Source organism: Phaseolus vulgaris, chromosome 2 (assembly GCF_000499845.2).
Source record: "Phaseolus vulgaris cultivar G19833 chromosome 2, P. vulgaris v2.0, whole genome shotgun sequence".
NCBI classification, from domain to species: Eukaryota; Viridiplantae; Streptophyta; class Magnoliopsida; order Fabales; family Fabaceae; genus Phaseolus; species Phaseolus vulgaris.
This window is the reverse complement of record NC_023758.2, coordinates 16,655,885-16,675,595: the sequence shown is the minus strand read 5'-3', so window position 1 is coordinate 16,675,595 and position 19,711 is coordinate 16,655,885. Positions and strand designations below refer to the sequence as shown.

At 38.4% G+C, this 19,711-nt stretch overlaps 1 protein-coding gene across 1 annotated transcript; it reads left to right on the top strand.

Moving 5' to 3' along the window:
* The first annotated feature begins 16,275 nt into the window (after positions 1–16,275).
* Positions 16,276–18,098, top strand: LOC137809106 (uncharacterized). The gene is made up of 4 exons (XM_068610247.1): positions 16,276–16,843; positions 17,154–17,225; positions 17,462–17,548; positions 18,037–18,098. Exons 1-4 carry the CDS (start codon positions 16,276–16,278, stop codon positions 18,096–18,098), a joined length of 789 nt encoding a protein of 262 aa, XP_068466348.1.
* The last annotated feature ends 1,613 nt before the right edge of the window (positions 18,099–19,711 follow it).

Below are 19,711 nucleotides of genomic sequence, written 5' to 3'. Positions count from 1 at the left end.
CATTGTTCTAAAACTCAGGGAGGTAGAGAAGGATCCGAAAGGCGGCTCTACCCCCAGATGAGGGAACAATGATTTAAGTTATCTCAGGTTAAAGACTCGGTGAATGTAGAGGGAGATCCGAAAGGCAGCTCTCCTTCCAGATGAGCAAAGATAAAGTCATGGGGTGGTCCCGTAGGGGACGTTTTCAGTTAAAAGGAAAATGGTGTCGCTAAAAGCCCATGGCTTGAGATTGAAATAGAAATACGCTTGTCCCTTGGCAGATCGGGCGAGTGAGATTTCAGATACTAAGGTCGACCTACGCCTTTTTGCAAAGTAAGTGATTTCGCGTTAAACGTTATTGCTACAGACTAACCGTTTGTTTAAGTTAAGGTGATTTCCGGAAAATTAAGTACCAATGTGTGCAAAGTGCATTGAGTTGAGTAAAAACCAGCCAGTCAAACCAGTTGATCGCACAACAGATAAATTAGAAGACTATATATATATATATATATGCACATGAATGTCAAACAGTTTGAGCAGAATGAAAGTTATTACATACAAGTCAAATTTAAATACAAGAGTTTCAAAGGCGGAAAAGTTAAGTCGAAGGCATGATCTTGCCATCCACCACTTCGTTGTACACCGAGAACTCGGAGAGGTCAAGGTCGGGATATTTGCAAGCGAACTGCTCCAAAGCCGCTCCAAAGCCGAAGGTGAGAACTTGGGCAGCTTCAAGCTGAAGCTCGTCGATCTTCGTCTTGAACCCATTGTTCTCTTCACGAACCTGGGTAATTTCAAGCTCAAGCTCGTCGACCTTCTTCTTGAACCCGTTGTTTTCTTCGCGAACTTGGGCAAGCTCGGCAGCAGTTTCGCTCAGTTCTTTGGAGGCCTTATCCCGATCTTGCTCGACCTTTCCCAGAAAGGTCTCCCTCTCAATCGACCTCTTCTCCTGATTGGACATCTTTTTGGCATCGGCCTTTTGGGCCTCCTCCAACTTTGCAACCTTCTCCCTCAGAGGGACGAGCTTGCTCTCCAACTCGATGGCCTCCTGAAGCTTGTCGTGCAGTTTTCGACACAGTTCATTCTTGTCCTTGTGCACGCTTCGGAGCTCTTCGTTGAGAGTGTATTCGACCCGCGAGAACTCTAAGCCTTGCATCATCATGTCACACTTGACTTTTTTCAACTTCGGCTCTCGCGGTGCTCGCCACCTCCTAATGGACGCGATTATCAAGCTCGAACTTGTCCAAGGAGTCTTTTAGCCCTTCACCGACGATTTGGGGAAGACACTCGTCGACCATGGCGCTTAGGTGCACGGTGAAAGACTTCAAGGCTTCCTGGAGAGGAGCTGGAAGGCTTGGAGTTGTTGGAGGAGCTGAGGGTTGGTGCTCACCACCACCCTCGCAAGGTTGGATAGCGAGAGGAGCCTCGAGGCATGGTGGTGAGGCTGGGAGTTCTGTGGCAGCTTGGGTGTCAGCAAGCTGCTCAGGCGCAGCTTCGGCGGCCGAGGCGTTTGAGGCGAGAACGTCCCCAGCGGACTCAAAGGGAGTGGAAGCGCTGGGGGGATTCTCGACATAGTCAGGAAGGGCGGCCTCGGCAGCTGGTGGTTCTGTTGTAACTCCCCTTTTGCGTTTGCAGATCAGCCCGTCCTCGGTGCTCTCATCCGCCTCATCGTCTGACACGACCCTGGGGGTTTCCTCTTAGCCCTTTGGGGTGGTATCTTCTTTCGTTCGGGGGCAGGAAGAGCAGCAGCGTTGGACGGACCAACTGGCGGAGACTGGCCTTGGGCAGCGGCGATTTCTGCGAGGGAGTTGGGGACGGTTTGAGAGCCCGCCGCAAGTTTGTGGAGTTTGGCTATGGAGCGCAGCTCAGCCATCCTATCTTTCCCCAGCATCATATCTGCATAAAGAGGCCAACAATTACAAACCAGTACAGAGATTCAACAGTCGATGAGGCATAGGAAAATAAGCAGTGTAAGTCAATGCATGGAATAAGTTAAAACTATGCGCTAACCAGAACGACGACACCAAGGTAAAAACAAGGTTAGACGAATTCGAGCCACGGATAGGACTTAAAGACAAACCTATGTGGACATCCAGTTGGCCTTCGAAGAACTCGTAGGTGATGATGGAGGAGGTGGGCAAGGTCACGTTGGAAGAGGCAACTCCTTTCCAGAAGTTACATAAGTCCCTGTCGAGCTCCCCCATCTATTCTGGCCCCATAGCCCTCCTGAAGCTAGACTCTTTCTTTCCCTTGTTCACCCAATACAAGGGACATTCGTCGAGGAGGGTAAGGTCTCGGTCGTTGCAGAACACGCGCACGAACTTCCCTTTCCAGTCCTTATAGGATTGTTGGAAGATGGAGAGTATGGACCTCCCAGTGACCCCATTGAAGCTAACCCATAGACGATCGCCCGGGTTCTTGGCCTTGAACAGGTAGAGGAACAAATCCACCGAAGCTGAATGTCCCAAATGCTCACAGATGATCTGGTAAGCCCGGACGAACGCCCAGCCGTTGGGATGAAGCTGGGCGGGGGCTATGTCAAGCTCGGTTAGGAGCTCCCTCTCAAAGCGAGTGAAAGGAAATCGGAGCTTGACCTTCTTGAACGTCGTGGCGTAAACGAAGCAAAAGGGGGCGTTGTCGCTCCCTTGGTTATCAGTGCAAATAGGCTCTCCGGGAGAACAAGGATGCACAGATACCTTGTCGTCGTGTTCTTTGCTGAAAGAGAGGTGATCCTGGTCACCTTTCCGGAGGCGGAGGATGTCGCGGTCGGTGTTGATGGAGGAAGTCTCACCCAGCAAAGCTAAAGAGGCCCAAGGGTATAGTTGCTTGTAGTCTGGGAGGGACCTCACAACTGTGCTGGTGTGAGGCGGGTTTGGCTGCGATTGGCTGGGTCGAGAGGACGCAGGTCTCGCGACCTGGCTCGAAGGGACGTTAGGATCCCTTGGGGAGTGGCGGGAGGAGGAAGGGTTGGCCCTACGAGTTTTCGTCAGAGGGTTGCGGGAAGATGGAGGAGGGTTTGGTGTAACTTTGGAGCGAGCCATCAGAAAAACTGCAAGAAGACGAAAAGGGGAAGAGATAAGAGTTTGTAAATAGAGTGACTCAACAGAAAAGAAGGAGACAGAAGAACAAGGGGGGCTCGTAGAGAGAGGGTTAGAAACCCTAAGCGCAGAAAAAAAAGCGAAGCAAAGAAAAACATCCCACAACGTATGCTCCAGACAGTTAATGGATGATGCAAACCGATTAAGATGCAGCAAATATCGACGGGAGTGAGAAAAAAGTTACCTTTTGATGATCAAAAGAGCGTTCAACAAAAGGATGTTTGAAGGAGTCGAAGCGTTCGCTGAAGCGTTTCGAGAGTTTGGAGTGAGGAAGAAGATAATGAAACAGTGAAGTGGCGCGAAGTGTTTAAGAGCTTCGAAGAGTTTCGAATGTTGTGAGAAGCGCAAACGACAATGAATAATGGTCGTTGATAAGTCCACGTGTCGAATGATCGAAGGGGTTGGTGAAGTGTCAAATCAGTGAACAGAATTAGCGCCAACGCGCACGGCCACGTAGGTCGCCGAAAATTCAACCCTTTAGTCTTTTCGCTGAACAAGTCGCAGCTCAAGACTGGGGGGCTTGTGTACCGGCCAAGCCATCGGGTATGATGACGTGTCTAGCACGTGACTACGTGGGGCGTGCTCAGCAGAGCATGTGGACGAAAGAAAGATGAACAGTTCAGAAGTGAGCATAGTCGCCGATTTATGGAACCGACATTCTATAGTGAACATGGTCGTTTGTTGCCGGGTTTGTGTGTCATCGACGTGTTAGATAATGGGAGATCAGGTGGTCTGACATTGCCACGAGGAGCACATCACCGGACCTCCCAGTAAACTTAGTTAAAGTTGTTGGAGGCTCAGAAGAATACGTTCAGGCGTGTAAGTTCAGTAAGACGATTGTTACGACAGCATGGGGCGTGAAGGTCGAGTGGGTTGAAGGGAACAGCTTGCCCATCAGCGGCAGGACTCCCAGAGTGGACATTCGCTGGTGGCAAGGTTTCCTCAAGCTAGAACATGGATGGCGTAGCAATAAGTAAGGAGCCATTTGCGACAAGCGATATCACAAAGATGGTGCACTTTGTTGCATCTGATACTCGCATTGTCAGGTGGTGTTGCAGAGTGTATTACGTGCTAGATTACTCCTTGAATAGGAGACTTAGCCGCGCGACTGGTTACTACACAGAAATAACGCTCACGTTACCCCATCCCAGATGATGACACATGTAGGGTTGGCAGTATAGAAATAACGCTCAAGTTACCCTAGCTCAGATGATGACACGTGTAGGGCTGGGTACTACCTGCTACCCCAGCCCAGATGGTGACACGTGCAGGGTTGGATGCGAGCCACGCGTCCAAAGCGTAACTACCTGGAGAGACAAAAAACCTAGCTATAAAGGTAAACTTAACAGAATTTGCAGAGGTACGTTTTTCATTACGGCTCATTGTTCTAGGTTGAGTGCACTTTAGTACGGTTCTACAGAGTATAGTTTTCTCTCAGTTTTTGGGTGTTCTTGTCACTGACTTAAGCGTCGGAGCGCCACCGACCGCAGAGGCGCCACCTTGTGTTTTCAGGTTCTCAGAGAGGTTATCTGTGGTGTGGACTTGAAGGGCACGTGGTGTCAAGCTGGTGAGGAAGATCGTGACGAGGCAACACGTTGCGCTAGGTCAAATGGCAGGAACAAGAATAATTCTCAAAAGGTTGAAAGACATATGGTTTTGATAGTTTTTTAAGAGTGTTTTTGGACACTAATTAATCAAAATAAATAAATATTTTTAAGTTTGAATTTATATTCCTTCCATGAATAGAAATTAAAATTGCTATCTGAGGGTTGATTTGATCAAATCTTATTAAGGTTCTTCGATTGTATGACTATTTTGGATCATTTGATTTTTAAGTGTGTTTATCTTATATTAGAATACATGGTGACATTAAGATGACTACGTGCATGAGAACTTAACTTCTTCTTTAACTTGTTTCATTTGAAAAGCATACCTAAATTATGTTTTAAGCTTAATAATATGTAACTTCTATGTTAGTTTAGGCGTGATTTATGGAGGTTAGTTATAGTAGTTATGCTATATTGTTCTTGTTATGGAGATGGGATCTAGAAAACTATTGATAAACTTCGTCTTCCTCCTTCCTATTGGATGGTTGGTCAATGCTTCAGCTTCCTCTCTTAAACTCCTCGCTAATCCTCCGGTCTCGGTTGCTTGATCACTCGGTCTTCTAGAGAATACCGAATGGGGGTACTTGCAGAAGGCACTCCGACGCTCAAGTCAGCAAAGGGGGGTTCGACACTCAGATGTCAGAGTACAGTAATTAATGACGTACTTACTTCTTGGAATGTGCACTATTTATATTATTTTAATGGGCTTACCTTGTTTGACCGGATTAGTGAGGTGAATCGTACTTAGAGGTGTATTACCTAATTCTTAATGATGGTTTAGCTTTACTGACCTTGATTGAGCGCAATTGGACCGAAGGTATCGGTCGGCCCATACGGGCGTGTGCCGTTCGGTCAACCCGGTTGTGGGAGTCGAGCCATGGTATTGATCGTTCGGCTCATACCAGTACAATTGCCCCCCTAGACTCGAGGATGAATTGATCGAAAGAGTCTTAAATCTTGAGTGTCGGTCGGTCTTCTGAGTTTAATGTGACTGTTGTGTTGAACATAAGGCTTTGATGACCTCAAATCTGTGAAGAAGCTTGGATGTTGTGTTGCTGCTGTTTGGGTTTAGTTTTTAGTGTTTAGAATTTTATGTTATATCATTCTTGAAAAACTTAGCTTAGTTAGAACAATCTTGTTTGAAAAAGAAAATGAGTAGCTAAGTGATAAACAACCGATTGATTTCACGGTTTAATCAGTTATTTGACACATAGCATGTTTGAGAGTTTTTTTAACTAACTTTGACTTGGTTGACCAACAGGCTTACCATTCAACCAGTTATTTCGAGATTTCAACCGGTTGATTGCTGTATCTTCAACAACTTTTCAAAAATCAGTTAAACCTTTTTTGTTGGCTTTTCAAACTGTTTTTGGCTCGTGATTACCTGACTATAACGATCATATCTAAGAGCTATAAAATGTATTCTCCCTAATCCTTTTAAATAGTATGAGAAAGATTTAAAATCTGATTTGAGAGAAAAGTTTTAAAAGAGTTTTTGCAAGATTGCTTAGAGGCTTTGCAAGTGTTCAAGAAGTAATTCCAAGAGCCCTGTGATTTCCTGAAGTCAGGTGTAATCTACTCTTACTTAGTTTCTTGTAATTGAATTCTGATATTGTAAAAGTGTATGTAAAATCCTGTAAAGTCAGTGTGATTCTGGCTTAAGGTGTGTGCTGGTGCAAAGAGGGTGAGTAGGCTTTGTGGGATTCAAAGTCACCTCTTTGTGGTGTTGTATGTGTTGTAATCTGTGATTGATTACATAGTGAAATTCTCAGCAGTTTTTGAGGACTGGATGTAGCTCAGGGGTGAATGAACCAGTATAATTTGCTTGTGTGAATCTCTTTATCTCTCTCTCTTTAATAACTGTTTGATATTTGTTTTGCTGTCATAAACAACCGGTTACTTCATAATTTCAACCGTTTGATATTCTTGCTTTGTAGACTGTTATACTTGCTTTTAACATCGTGCTAGAAACAACTGGTTATATCGAAATATTAATCGATTGTTTTTTTGTTAATAGTTTTAATTGCTCTTTTCTGTTGGCTGCTCTGATCTTCCTTTCTGTAATTCATTAAAGGCTCATTCTTAATCAATCCTTTGCGAAAATCTTTCATTAAACAATTCACCTCCCTTCTTGTTTAGCCCTTTAATCCTAACAATTGGCACCAAGAGCAAGGTTCTTGAAAGTTATTCAAGTTTTGATCCTAAATCCTTTTTAATGGCTGAAAAGTTTTCTTTTGGTGAAGGTGCCTTTTTAAACAAACCACCCATGTTCTGTGGTACGAACTATGAACTGTGGTGCATAAGAATGAAATTCTTTGTTGAATCTATAGATAGAAAAATCTGGAATGTTATTACAAATAGCTATCGCATGCCTACATCTGAAAATGTTTCTTCTGAAAGAGAACATCTTGATTGTGTAGCTATGAACATCATTGTATCTGCACTTGATCCTAATGAATTGCTCAAGGTTTCAAAATGCAATTCAGCCAAAGAAATGTGGAATACCCTTGAAGAGTATCACAAGAATCCAATGAGTGTCTTGATGGACAAAGAAGAATCTAATGCTGAATCTTTCTCTTCAAAATCCAGAAAGGAGGTTTGTCTTATAATAAAAGAAGAATCTGGATCAAATCAAGTAAGTGCATCTTCTTCCAACAATTGTGAAAATTATTTTCAACTTCTAAATGTTTTTCAAAAAACTCATGAAAAAGCTAAAAGATTAGCCTTTTTAAATAACCGATTGAAAAGTGAAAACAACAAGTTGAAAGAAAAAATCACAGTTTTGGAAAATGATTTAAGTAATACAAATGTTGACTTTGAAAATCTTGAACTGATTTATAAAAACTTCTCTTGCAATTGTGATTCAAGTTGCTGTAAAAATTGTAAAACCCTTCAAGAAAAAGTTGTATACCCTATGAAAACTATTGATATTATTTCAAAAGGGAAATCAAATTTTGAGAATGTTTTAGCATCTCAACAGTGTGTTTTTGGGAAATCAGGTTTGGGTTTTAACCCACAAAGCAAAAACTTTACCTTTTCAGAATCTTTTTCAAACCTCACGAAAAATCAATTGGTTAAAAGTACAAAACAACCAGTTGTTTGTTGTTTCTACTGCATGAAAAAGGGTCCCTCTGTTAGATTCTGTAAAATAATAAAAGTTTATGTTCCCAAAGGTATTTTAAAATGGGTACCTAAGATTTTGAAGGATCCTAATGATCTTACTAACACTCATGGACCCAAATTTGTTAGGGGACCAATCTTGCCACTTGATCTTGTTTTTTTTTTTTTCAGGGTTCTTTGACAAAAAACAATCAATAATGATGTCTGGACTGTGGCTGTTCTAAAGCACATGACAAAGGATAAATGCAAGTCTGTCAAAAACTATTTCAAGCAAGAAAATTATGTGGAATATGGTTCTGAAGTATGCAACATGTTTAATGTCTTGACTAATCAAAAATTTATGAACCATGAAGAGTAAGTTGTATATTCTCATCATATGCATTAGTCTCATGATCAAATGGATTTTCTAAAAACATGTTTCTCCTGGCTGAAATTGTTGAGATAGTCTTTGTGCAAAGGTATATCATTATGCATTTCACAATTGTTTGAAAGACTATTTGTTTTGAAAATATTTTGATACTGTCTCAGAAAATGAACCGATTGTTTTCACGAAACAACCGATTGTTTTCTCCTTGGCATATCTGGAAAATGTTGTTATGATTTTTTTTTTGTATGGTTACAACAGTTTTTGTACTTTCTTAATAAAGAATATGTAGAAACAGACTTTTATGGGTACAAATGCTTGAGTTAGAACTACTGTTACGAATTTTAGAACTGTCTGTCAAAATCTATACAAGTGTTATTAAAAAGAATAATTCTTATCTCTCTTCCTTGCTTGAACAATCAATCAGAAGTTCAATTTTGTGTTTCTACAATGTGTTACTCATTTGCATATGCCAGATATTATTCAAATGGTGTGTACCTTAACCTGTATATGTGTTTTTCGGGCTTTGGTGAAGGATTTGGATTTCACTTATTCAAAATCCCTGTCACAGAAAATCAACCGGTTGATTCTACGAAACAATTGATTGTTTTAGTCCAGACAGTACTGTTGTGCTTTCTGTTTTGATTCTCTATGATTTGATTTTGATTCTCTAATCTGACCCAGTATCGTTTGTGGTCAATAATGCATTTATTATAATGTTGAACATTGTTTCTCTGTGCAGTTACAGCTTTTTAAAGAATATATTCTTCCTTGTATTGGAAATCAAAATTCTTTAATGCTTGGTCAAGGGTTGCATGTGTTTTCTAGTTGGGTCTAACGAAAACAACTTTATGGTCATTGAATTTATTATTTTGAATTTACCTCACTAAATGCCAAAATTCTTGACTGATCTCTCAAAATATTTGATTATAAATTCAAAATAGTTGGTTGTTCTTCCTCACAACAAAAACAACCAATTGTTCTTCCTGTTTTCTCTACACTAACATGTTCTGCAAATTGCTAATTCTAATTTCTCTCAAGCCATATAATCAACTCCTCCCTCCTCAAAGAGAATGAAGACTAGAGCAGTGAGAAGGAGTGGAAAACTGGAGAGTTGGTTCTTAAGTGATCCAGATTTGATGAACAAATACCTACATGAAACAAGTAGGAAAGTAATCAACACCCAAAAGTTGTCTTCTTCAACTGGCTGAAGGAACAAAAAATAATGGAAGTGAGGAGATTGCTGAAGGAACAACTGCTTAGACGCTTTCTAGAGCTATCCGGAAACATCTATCCAGATCTAGTAAGGGTTTTCTACACCAATTTACAATTCAATGGTGATATACTTGTGTCTCATGTGAAGGGAGTAGACTTGGAAATCACAAATGAAGTCTGGACAACCGTTACTGGCCTGAAGTTCTCTGGGCTTAGGATTAATAGAGGTACTGGAGTTGTTGATGAATTCAACAAAATGCAATTTTACAAAAATTGTCTCAAAAATCCACAAGCTAGAGTAACAAAGTTTGGTGTTCGAGGCTTAAAATTGAATGAAAGGTTGGTAGCTTTAATTGTCTCATGGATCCTAACTCCAAGGGGCAGCAATCATTCAACATTATCAGAGGAAGACTTGGTTCTTATCTGCTGCATTATGAACAAAATCAAGCTCAATTGGATCCACATTATCAAGGATCACATGCAGAAGGCAACAAGGTTATGTGATTTTTGTTATCCTTATTCCATTTTAATTACTAAATTTCTTCAGTATTTTGAAGTGGATTTAGAAGAAGAGTTGGCTGAAGTGGTGAAGTCCTCAAGTGAGGTAAACAGTGGCTCTTTAAGCAAGATGGGGTTCACCAAAATCAATGGATTTTGGGTGAGCAAAGATGGAGATCCAGCTGCATCATCTAGTGTTGTTCAAGCTGAAGATGAAGATGAAGATGTTGAGGAACCTGTTGCTGCAGAAAATGCTAGACCAAGTGCTGATATTGGAGAGGAAAGGATTACTTCAATGAAATCCTTTGAGAGGCTAGTAATCAACAAAATGGATAACCTTGCTGAAAACTAGAACAATCTCTATGAGTTGTGTCAAAACAGGATTTAGCAATTTGATGAGAGATTCCAGGGTATGGATGCACGTTTCCTGAACCTGCTTGGGCAAATTGAAGTTGTACAGAATCAACTTTTTGAGCTACAAAATGGGAAAGAAGACTAAGGCTAGAGAATTTTCTTTTAAATGGTTTTTTTTTCTATGAACAATTTATCTTTTCTTTATCCTGTTTTTAATCCTTCCTTGTGTCTATTTGTGAAGAAAAATAAGGGGAGAAATAGCTTGTATGCTTTTGGGTTGTAATCTTCTATTATCTGCACACTTATTTTGCTTTAATCACTGCATTAGATAGAAGTTACTTTTGCTTCTCTGATAGTTTTAGCCTGTTAATCCTGCGTTTTAACCGATTGTTCTTATGCTGCTGCACATATATTATGCTTTGGTTTTCACTCTGGTTTGTTCGTGAAAACTGTTTAATGGTGCTCTTTTTTTTTCTGGAAACAAATACTTTGTGCCTTTCTGCTTTTATTTGTGATTGCAAGTGGTGACAAAATTCTAAATAACCATCCCAAAGCAACTAGGGATTTATCTTCATCAAATAGGGGGAGAATGTTGAACATAAGACTTTGATGACCCCAAATCTATGAAGAAGCTTGGATGTTATGTTGTTTTTGTTTGGGTTTAGTTTTTAGTGTTTAGATTTTGTGTTATATCATTCTTGAAAAAACTTAGCTTAGCTAGAGCAATCTTGTTTGAAAAAGAAAATGAGTTTTTCAAAGCTAAGTGATAAACAACCGATTGATTTCACAGTTTAATCGGTTATTTGACACATAACATGTTTGAGAGTTTTTTTTAACTAACTTTGACTTGGTTGACCAACAGACTTACCATTCAACCAGTTATTTCGAGATTTCAACCGGTTGATTGTTGTATCTTCAACAGCTTTTCAAAAATCAGTTAAACCTGTTTTTGTTGACTTTTCAAATTGTTTTTGGCTTGTGATTACCTAACTATAACGATCATATCTAAGAGCTATAAAATGTGTTCTCCCTCATCTTTTTAAATAGTGTGAGAAAGATTTAAAATTTGATTTGAGAGAGAAGTTTAAAATTTTTTTTCCAAAATTGCTTAAAGGCTTTGAAAGTGTTCAAGAAGTGATTCTAGGAGCCCTATGATTTCCTAAAGTCAGGTGTAATCTGCTCTTACTTAGTTTCTTGTAATTGAATTCTGATATTGTAAAATCTTGTAAAGTCAGTGTGATTCTGGCTTGAGGTGGGTGCTGGTGCAAAGAGGGTGAGTAGGCTTTGTGGGATTCAAAGTCACCTCTTTGTGGTGTTGTATGTGTTGTAATCTGTGATTGATTACATAGTGAAATTCTCAGTGGTTTCTGAGGACTGGATGTAGCTCAGGGGTGAGTGAACCAGTATAATCTGCTTGTGTGAATCTCTCTATCTCTCTCTTTAATAACTGTTTGATATTTGTTGTGCTGTCATAAACAACCGGTTACTTCATATTTTCAACTTGTTGATATTCTTGCTTTGCAAATTGTTATACTTGGTTTTAACATCGTGCTAGAAACAACCGATTATATCGAAACATTAATCGATTCTTTTTTTGTTAATTGTTTTAATTGCTCTTTTCTATTGGCTGCCCTGATCTTCCTTTCTGTAATTCATTAAAGGCTCATTCTTAATCAATCCTTTGCGAAAATCTTTCATTAAACAATTCACCCCCCTCTTGGTTAGCCCTTTAATCCTAACATGTTGGAGTTCCTGATGCCTGACGTGACTTCAGGCGACGCCTGCGTGCGTGATGTGACCCGCATTGATGAGAGGTTTTTTGGGCGCGAAGCGTTGGGAGCCGTTGGATCTGGGAGATCTAAGAAGTTGAGATCATTGTGACATTTCATCTCTCGAGGCCTTTGGAGGCTATAAATAGTGGTCCCAACAGCGCCTAGACACTGTGTTATCCCTCTTTTATTTACTCTAAGACCCAAGTATTCCCTCACCCTATTGCTATGTTTCAGTGTTTCGGCTTTCTGTAAGGTTAGTGATATCTTTTTTGTCTCGGCCTACTTCTTCTTCTTCTGCTTCTCGCCCTTCTCCTCCTCTCGTGCATCCTTCTTCTTCGTCTTCGTCTCTGTCTTTGTCTTCTGGTTCCTCTACGATTTATTCCTTTTCGGTCGATGTGGTTGACGTGCCGCACCCTGTAAAGGTGCTGCAGGGAGACGATCCAGCCAATGCTGTCGACCGGTCGGACTCCCCCAAGCAAGCTATTTCCCGAGTGGAGTTTAGTTGGGCAGATCTTAAAGTGACTGGATTGCCTCCACCTTCTCGACCGAGGAATCTGTCTCTAAGTTTTTGGGGAGGTTCCCGATTCTGAAGGCGGATGCTCCAGTTACCGTTCGATTTGGTGACCATAACGACATTGGGCAACCAAGTTGTATACCGAGCTTCACGTATAAACCTGACCGACAGGAGCTTTTTGGCTTCTGCCTTAGCTACAATTCAAGTGAAGAAGAAGAAGCAAATTTGTGTCTTATGACAAAGCAAGAAAGTGAAACAAGCAGTGTAAGTTCTAGCTCCTCTATTGATAGTAAAAATTATAGCCAACTTTTCAATGCTTTTAAAGAAACATATGAAGAAGCTAATAGATTGGCTCTCTTGAACAACTAGTTGAAATGTATGAATGATTATCATGAAAATAGAGTCAAAGCACTAGAAGAAGAGTTGGAAAAGTATAAAATTGATTTTGAAAATCTAGATTTGATTTACAAGAACTCTTCTTGCGAGTGTGACTCAATTGCTTGTGAAAATTGTGAATTTCTTGAAAAAAAAGATTTACTATCTCTTGAAAATTGTGGATAAGCTTTCAAAAGGAAAATCCAACTTTGAGACTGTCCTGACATCTTAAAATTGTGTTTTTGGAAAATCTAGTTTAGGATTTAATCCACATAGTAAAAAGAATGGAATATCAAAGCCTTTCTCAACTGTGCCAGAAAAACAACCAATTGAAAAATCGAAACAACCGGTTGTTACATGCTTCTATGGTATGAAAAGGGGTCATTCTGTTAGGTTCTGCAGAATTAGGAAATTCCAAGGTTCCTAATGATCAAATTAATGTCAAAGGACCCAAATTTGTAAGGGGACCAAATCTTGTTGCTTGATTTCATCTTTTTGTAGGAATTCTAAAGGATCAAGAACTCTTGAGTTAAAAGACCAAGTTTAAGAAGGGAAAAGATTTTATCTGGACAATCTATTGCAAATCACTACTGTACTCAGTTATCTTGAAAGTCAAGTGGATTTCTTTAATCATACACTATAGCTCATTGAGAAAACAACATTGTCTAAAGGATAAGACTTTATGTTTTTCTTTAATTTTCTTTTCTTGAGTTTCCTTTACACTTGAATTATGAAAGATCTTAATTGATGTCATAATATGTAAAATCTTTCATCTTTCAGCTTCAAGATGAGTGTAGATGCCGCCACTTGAGGTTCCAAGATTGCTCTCAAGATAAGACTAGAATAAGAGAAGACACAAGTCTCTCAATCACTCACCAATTTGGGAGAATTTTTGTACTCAAAATATCAAATCTGTATTAGAAAGACTCAAGCCCTCCTTATATAGGAGAAGGACCGGTCATGAAAGTACAAGAGGCTTACAAAAGAAGCTAACTAAAGTTCCCTTGTAACTCTTCCACTTCTAGCACCTAAAGTGAAGGAGGAAGGGATATCTTTCTAGAATTTTCTAAAGCTAATATCTAAAGATGCTTTACACAAGAGGTATCTTTAGGTTTCCCTCTTAGCACCTTCCTAAACACTATATTAAGCATTTTTAAAATTTATACAAAAGATACTACAAAAAGAGAAAACATTTCACCACTACTTCCTAATTCTTTAAATTTGCTCCTTGTAATCCTTTGAGGTAAAAAGGAAGGTGAGCTAATAATCCTTTGAGCATCTTCATCTTCGGCTTCTTTCTCTTCTTCATCTTGATCTCCATCAACTAGTAAATCTAAAAAAACTGCTAAGGCAATTCTTTCTACAACATTGCAATGAAGGTCTCTTCATTTTTCTAGAATGTTAGAGGACTTGGAAACCACACAACTATGGAGATGTTGATTAGTGTACTTCTACTACATAAACCCCTCCTTGTTTTTCTTGTTGAACCTATGATGTCGTACATTGATGCTTTCGATGTCCTTTTCAAACCTGTTAATGTGCATTTGGTGACTACATCTCCTATTGTTAATAAAGTTGCTGATGTGAGTTGATTTTAGATTTGTCCATTTTAATGGTGACACTTTATTTATGATTTGAATTTTAGCAATTATAGGGTGAGACCTAGGGTAGATCCCCACTGGACACAAACTTAACCAAGTGGTTAAGTAAGTGTGAAGGTTCACTTCCAAAGGCAGAAAGGAATATGGTGAAGAGGATGATGCTTCGCGGAAATGAAAGAACATAAAAGGAAGCAAATATAATGAAGGAGACCGAGAAAATGGAAGCAAGACAAGAACATAAAGACAAGGATAAATGGCGTAATGAAAAATGGAAGAAGAGATGAAGGATAGGAAAGCTTATGGTGAAAGGAATGAATGAACACGCCACTTGGATGTGTCGGATCTCCAAGATAAGTGATGAAGGCCGCCACTTGAAGAGCTCTCACTCTCACGAGATAAGACCTAAGCAGAGAGAACACAAGTTTCACTCACAATTTGTGCAGAGTTTCCTTTTTATTTCTAATTTCAATGTGTCAATACATGGAGTAAGGCACCCTATTTATAGGAATGGGTGTCTTGGAAAACAAGATGAGAAAAGGTATGATGGGAAGAATATGTGGGGCGGCCAAAGGGGTTGACTAAGGTCAAAACCACCCTTTTGGCTAGTTCTTCTAGAAGGTAGGACAACCTTCCTAAACCTAGATGCCTTGTCTTGAAAAAATGGGCTTAGAACAAGCCCATTTCACTAAGAACACTCCCTTTTATGCTATATGAACCTACTCTAGCCTATTTTTCTTGTTGGACCCTAAAGAGAGTCCAAATTATTTACAACATGTTTTATTTTTAAGAAGATCAGAAGAAAGAACATTTGGTGTTCTGATCTATGCCCAGTTCTTCCTCTGGTGAGGTCCGTTAGATCTTTGGTGGGGTCTTGACTTGATTGTTGAGATGACTGCTCATAGTGTGAATGGTTTCTTGAGTCCTTGGTCATCTTCACATCTACTTGGATTGTATCAGTTGCTAAGCTTTGGTGTTTGTCGGTTCCAAATCTTGTCCAAAGCTTCTTAGTTAATGATTAGTTTATTTCTGTAACTTGTCTTCTACATGATAAGTGTTTTAGCTTTGCAAGTGCTCATGGTGCTACCACATACTTGGTTATACGGTTTTTGTGGAGGGATCTTAGTTTCTTCACAGGGCATTGGTGTATTACGAGAGATTATAATGTTGTGTTCTCGACGAATGACTGCAAAGGGGGGTGACTCCTGATCAGGTTTCTTGTAATAAATTCCTTGATTGGATTAGTACTAATGATCTTTCTTGTATGTCTTTTACTGGACCTTGTTATACTTGGTGTAATGCATAGAATTCATAGAAGAATGAATAAGGCTTTATGTAATGGAGTGTGTCTAGATGAATGAGATTCTTGTACTTATCAAATTCTTGTTAAAAATTGTTCTGACTATTCCCCTATTCTTGCTAGTAATTCTTCAAGGAATGTTAACAATTTTCGTTTCTTTTCTAGGTGGCTTCAGGACACTTCATGTATGAAGCTTATTCATGATTTTTGGGCTATTAAGGTTGTTGGTTGTCTTATGTTTATTTTGTAATATAAGTTAAAAAAGGTTAAAATTGAGCTCCGATACTGGAATAAAAATTCTCTTGGTAATGTTCACAATACAATTCTTCTTAAGCAAGGTCTCCTTCTTGGTATATAACAAACACTAGAGACTGGTAGTTTGTCTAATATTTATGGGTTTCTCTGTCAAGAAAATATTGTTAAGGAAGAGCTTGATTATGCTCTTCACTGTCAATATTTATTTTGGAAAGAAAGGGCTAAGATGTTATGGTTTAAAGATGGGGATCAAAATATTGCTTTTTTCCATGGTGTGGTCAAGAGGAGAAATAATTATAGTGGGATTCATCATCTACAGATTGATAATGAGGTTATTGAGGATTCTAAACTCATTGAGGATCATATTTTGGACTTCAATAAAATTCTTTATGTTGAGTCTATTTCTAATGTTCAGGATACAAGTAATATGCAAGATTTTATTGGTACTTATATTCCTAAGCTATTTTCCTTTGAGAAAAATATGATGTTGATTAAATGTCATGATTTTTTGGAAATCAAGAATGTTGTTTTTAATCTTAATGGTAATAGTGCTCCTAGTCCTAATGGTTTTGGTGGTGTTTTGTATCATTCTTGTTGGGAAATTATTGGGACAGATGTTTGCAATGTTGTTCAACAGTTTCTTAAACAAAACTGGGTTATCCCTAGAATGAACAGTAATGTGGTAATTGTTGTTGCTAATTTCAAATTTAAGATTATTTCCAAGATATTGGCGGATAGGCTTGCACTTGTGGTTGCTATAATCATTTCTTTGAATCAATATGGATTTGTGCAAGGTAGATAGATTCAGGATTGTATTGGTATTACTTCTGAAGCTATTAACATGATTTCTAAAAAGGTTAGAGGAGGTAATGTGGCTTACAAAGTTGATATTCATAAAGCCTTTGACACTTTGAGTTGGAAGTTCTTATTATTAGTTTTGACACGCTTTGGTTTTCACCCCTCATTTGTCGGTTGGATTAGTACAATTCTCCGTTCAGATATGCTTTCTATCATAATAAATGGTAGTTTGGTGGGTTTTTTTTCCTTGTAGTAGATGTGTTAGACAAGGTGATCCTTTGTCTCCTTTACTTTTCTATCTTGCAGAGGAGGTTCCTAGTAGAGGTATCTTGAAGCTTGTGAATAATAAGAAGATTCTACATAAGGCTAGTCCGCAAGGTTATCTCACTCCTTCTAATATTTTATATGTTGATGACATATTTTTTTTCTGTAGGGCGGATAATAAGTCTCTTAGAAATTTGAGTATTTTTCTTAAAACATATGGTGAATTTTCTGGTCAATATGTTAATAATTCTAAGAGTAGTTTTTTCACCAGGATAATTATGCAAGATTTGTCACCAAAATTCAACGTATTCTTTCTTGTAGTCATGATTATTTGTCTTTCACTTATTTAGAAGTTCCTATCTTTGTTGGTGCTCCAAAGTGTCGATTTCTACAACCTTTGGCTGATAAAGTCAAATTGAAGCTAGCATCTTGGAAAGGTAAATCTCTTAGCATGATAGGTCAGTTTCAGTTGGTCAATACGATGATTACTGGATTTCTAGCTTATAACTTTAATATGTATAAATGACTTGTTTCACTTCTTAAGCAAGTTGAGCAGTGGTGTTGGAATTTTATTTGGACTGGTGATATTATGAAAAAAGGCATAGCTACCTTAATTGGGCTTTGTTTTCTCTTAAGAATGGAGGTTTGAAGATTATTAACCTTCATCATGAAAATAATGTGTATCTTAAGCTTGCTTGGAACTTTGTTTATAACAACAGACCTTGGTCTTTTCTCCTGAAAACCAGGGTTCTTAAATCAAAATACGAGTTTAGAATGGTTTATAGATCTTTGTCTCTTTGATCTAGAATTAAGAAATTTTATTCTACTATACTTGATTATACTTCTTGGACTGTTGGTACAGGTACTTTTATTAATTTCTGAAATGATAAATGGTGTTCTACTACTTCTTTAGCAAATATTGCAGGGTTATCAGATGGTGCTAGCACTATGGATACAGTCTCTCAGTTTTGGACTGGTTATGATTGAAATATTCCATTGTCTTTACAGCAGATGCCTCATTTTTTTAATCATGTCATGGTTAGGGAGAAACATAATATTCCTAATTAGATTCTAGATGAGTATGGTTGTTTTACTCTTAAATCAGCTAGGATTTTTTTCTTGGAACCAAGAGTTCCCTATGCTTGGGGTAAATTCATTTAGTTTCATATAGTCTGCATTCCAAAACTCTAGTACTATGGAAAGTTTTTCATGGGCGGCTTCCTACATATCAACATATTCAGAATAAAGGTGTGTATATATGTTCTATGTGTACGCTTTGTGAAAAGAACGAAGAATCTATTTAGCATTTATTTTTTGAATGTTCTAATGCTTTTCATATTTGGAGTTGGATTCGACAAATTTTTCTTACTTCTCATTTCTCTAATAAGGATGATCTTCTTTCTTTTATTAAGAGTGATGATAGTCTTTCGGTTAAATTGATTAAGTTTGTTGTGATAACTTTTTATATTTGGATAATATGGCGTATGAGGAATTATGCTAGATTTCAGGATAAGATTGATGTTTCTAGAGCAATTTCGGTAATTAAAGATTTAACTTGTATAATAAGAAATTCGTCTAAAGCTTTAATGAAGAATGATATGTTGGATTTCAACGTAATTAAGTTTTTTTGGTATTAATACTCGTACTAGTAAAGTTCTTCGTCCTCTTCCTGTTAGATGGGAGTTCCCTTCACCAGACTAGGTTAAAATTAACACTGATGAGGCTGTTGGGGGATATCTTGGTCTTCCTACTTGTAGAGGTATTTTTCGTGGGAGTATGGGGGAGTTTATTGGTGCTTTATGTGCGCTTCTTGAAGTTTAGATTGATATGGTTGTTGAGTTTTATGGCGTTATACATGCTATGGAGGAAGCTCAAAAGATGGGGTTTACTAATGTATGGCTTGAATGTGATTCTGCCTTGGTTTGTGTTGTGTTTACTGTTAGGACTAATATTTCGTGGATGTTTTGTAATCAATGGAATACTGGTCTTAATTACTGTGGGAAAATCAGGTTTAGGGTTACTCATATTTTTCGTGAAGGGAATGTGTGTGCTAATAAGTTGGCTAATTTAGGATTATTCATAGAGAATCATTTCATTGGTATAATAGGCTTTCATTTAGTATGTTCTTCAAATTCTTTATGAATAGGTATAGTCTAACTTTCATTTAGTATGTATCGTTTTCGTTAACATATAGGTTTTAGTCTAGCCACCCCATGTTTTTTCTCTTTTTTTTAATAATGTCTTTTTCATTTGATAGCAGATGATTATTGTTACTTGAGGTGTCAGCCTAGCTGAGATGTCAAGTTGCATAATAATGCCTAACATGAAAACTTTTATAAAAAAAATAATAACATTAATAATTAAAATAGTAATAATAATAATTGTAATAATGATAATGATAATGATAATGATAATAATAATAATAATGTTGAGCACATCTAAATACATTGAGCGGATTGTGGCCATAACAATCAAAGGAATCCAAATATCAAAAGGTTGAGCGAATTCCAAAGGGTACATGTGTCTCCTAAGGGTACATGCGTCTCCTAAGGACAAAGCTCATTCTAATATCTAATCTTAACCAGTTTTCCTGAAAAGAA

Bases quoted from the DNA above. Each gene is read 5' to 3' on its own strand.
- LOC137809106 (XM_068610247.1), top strand. From the start codon at position 16,276: ATGTTATGGTTTAAAGATGGGGATCAAAATATTGCTTTTTTCCATGGT. The intron at 17,226-17,461 runs GTTATCTCACTC...TCACTTATTTAG, and splicing joins ACATAAGGCTAGTCCGCAAG to AAGTTCCTATCTTTGTTGGT. The intron at 17,549-18,036 runs GTAAATCTCTTA...CAAATATTGCAG, and splicing joins GAAGCTAGCATCTTGGAAAG to GGTTATCAGATGGTGCTAGC.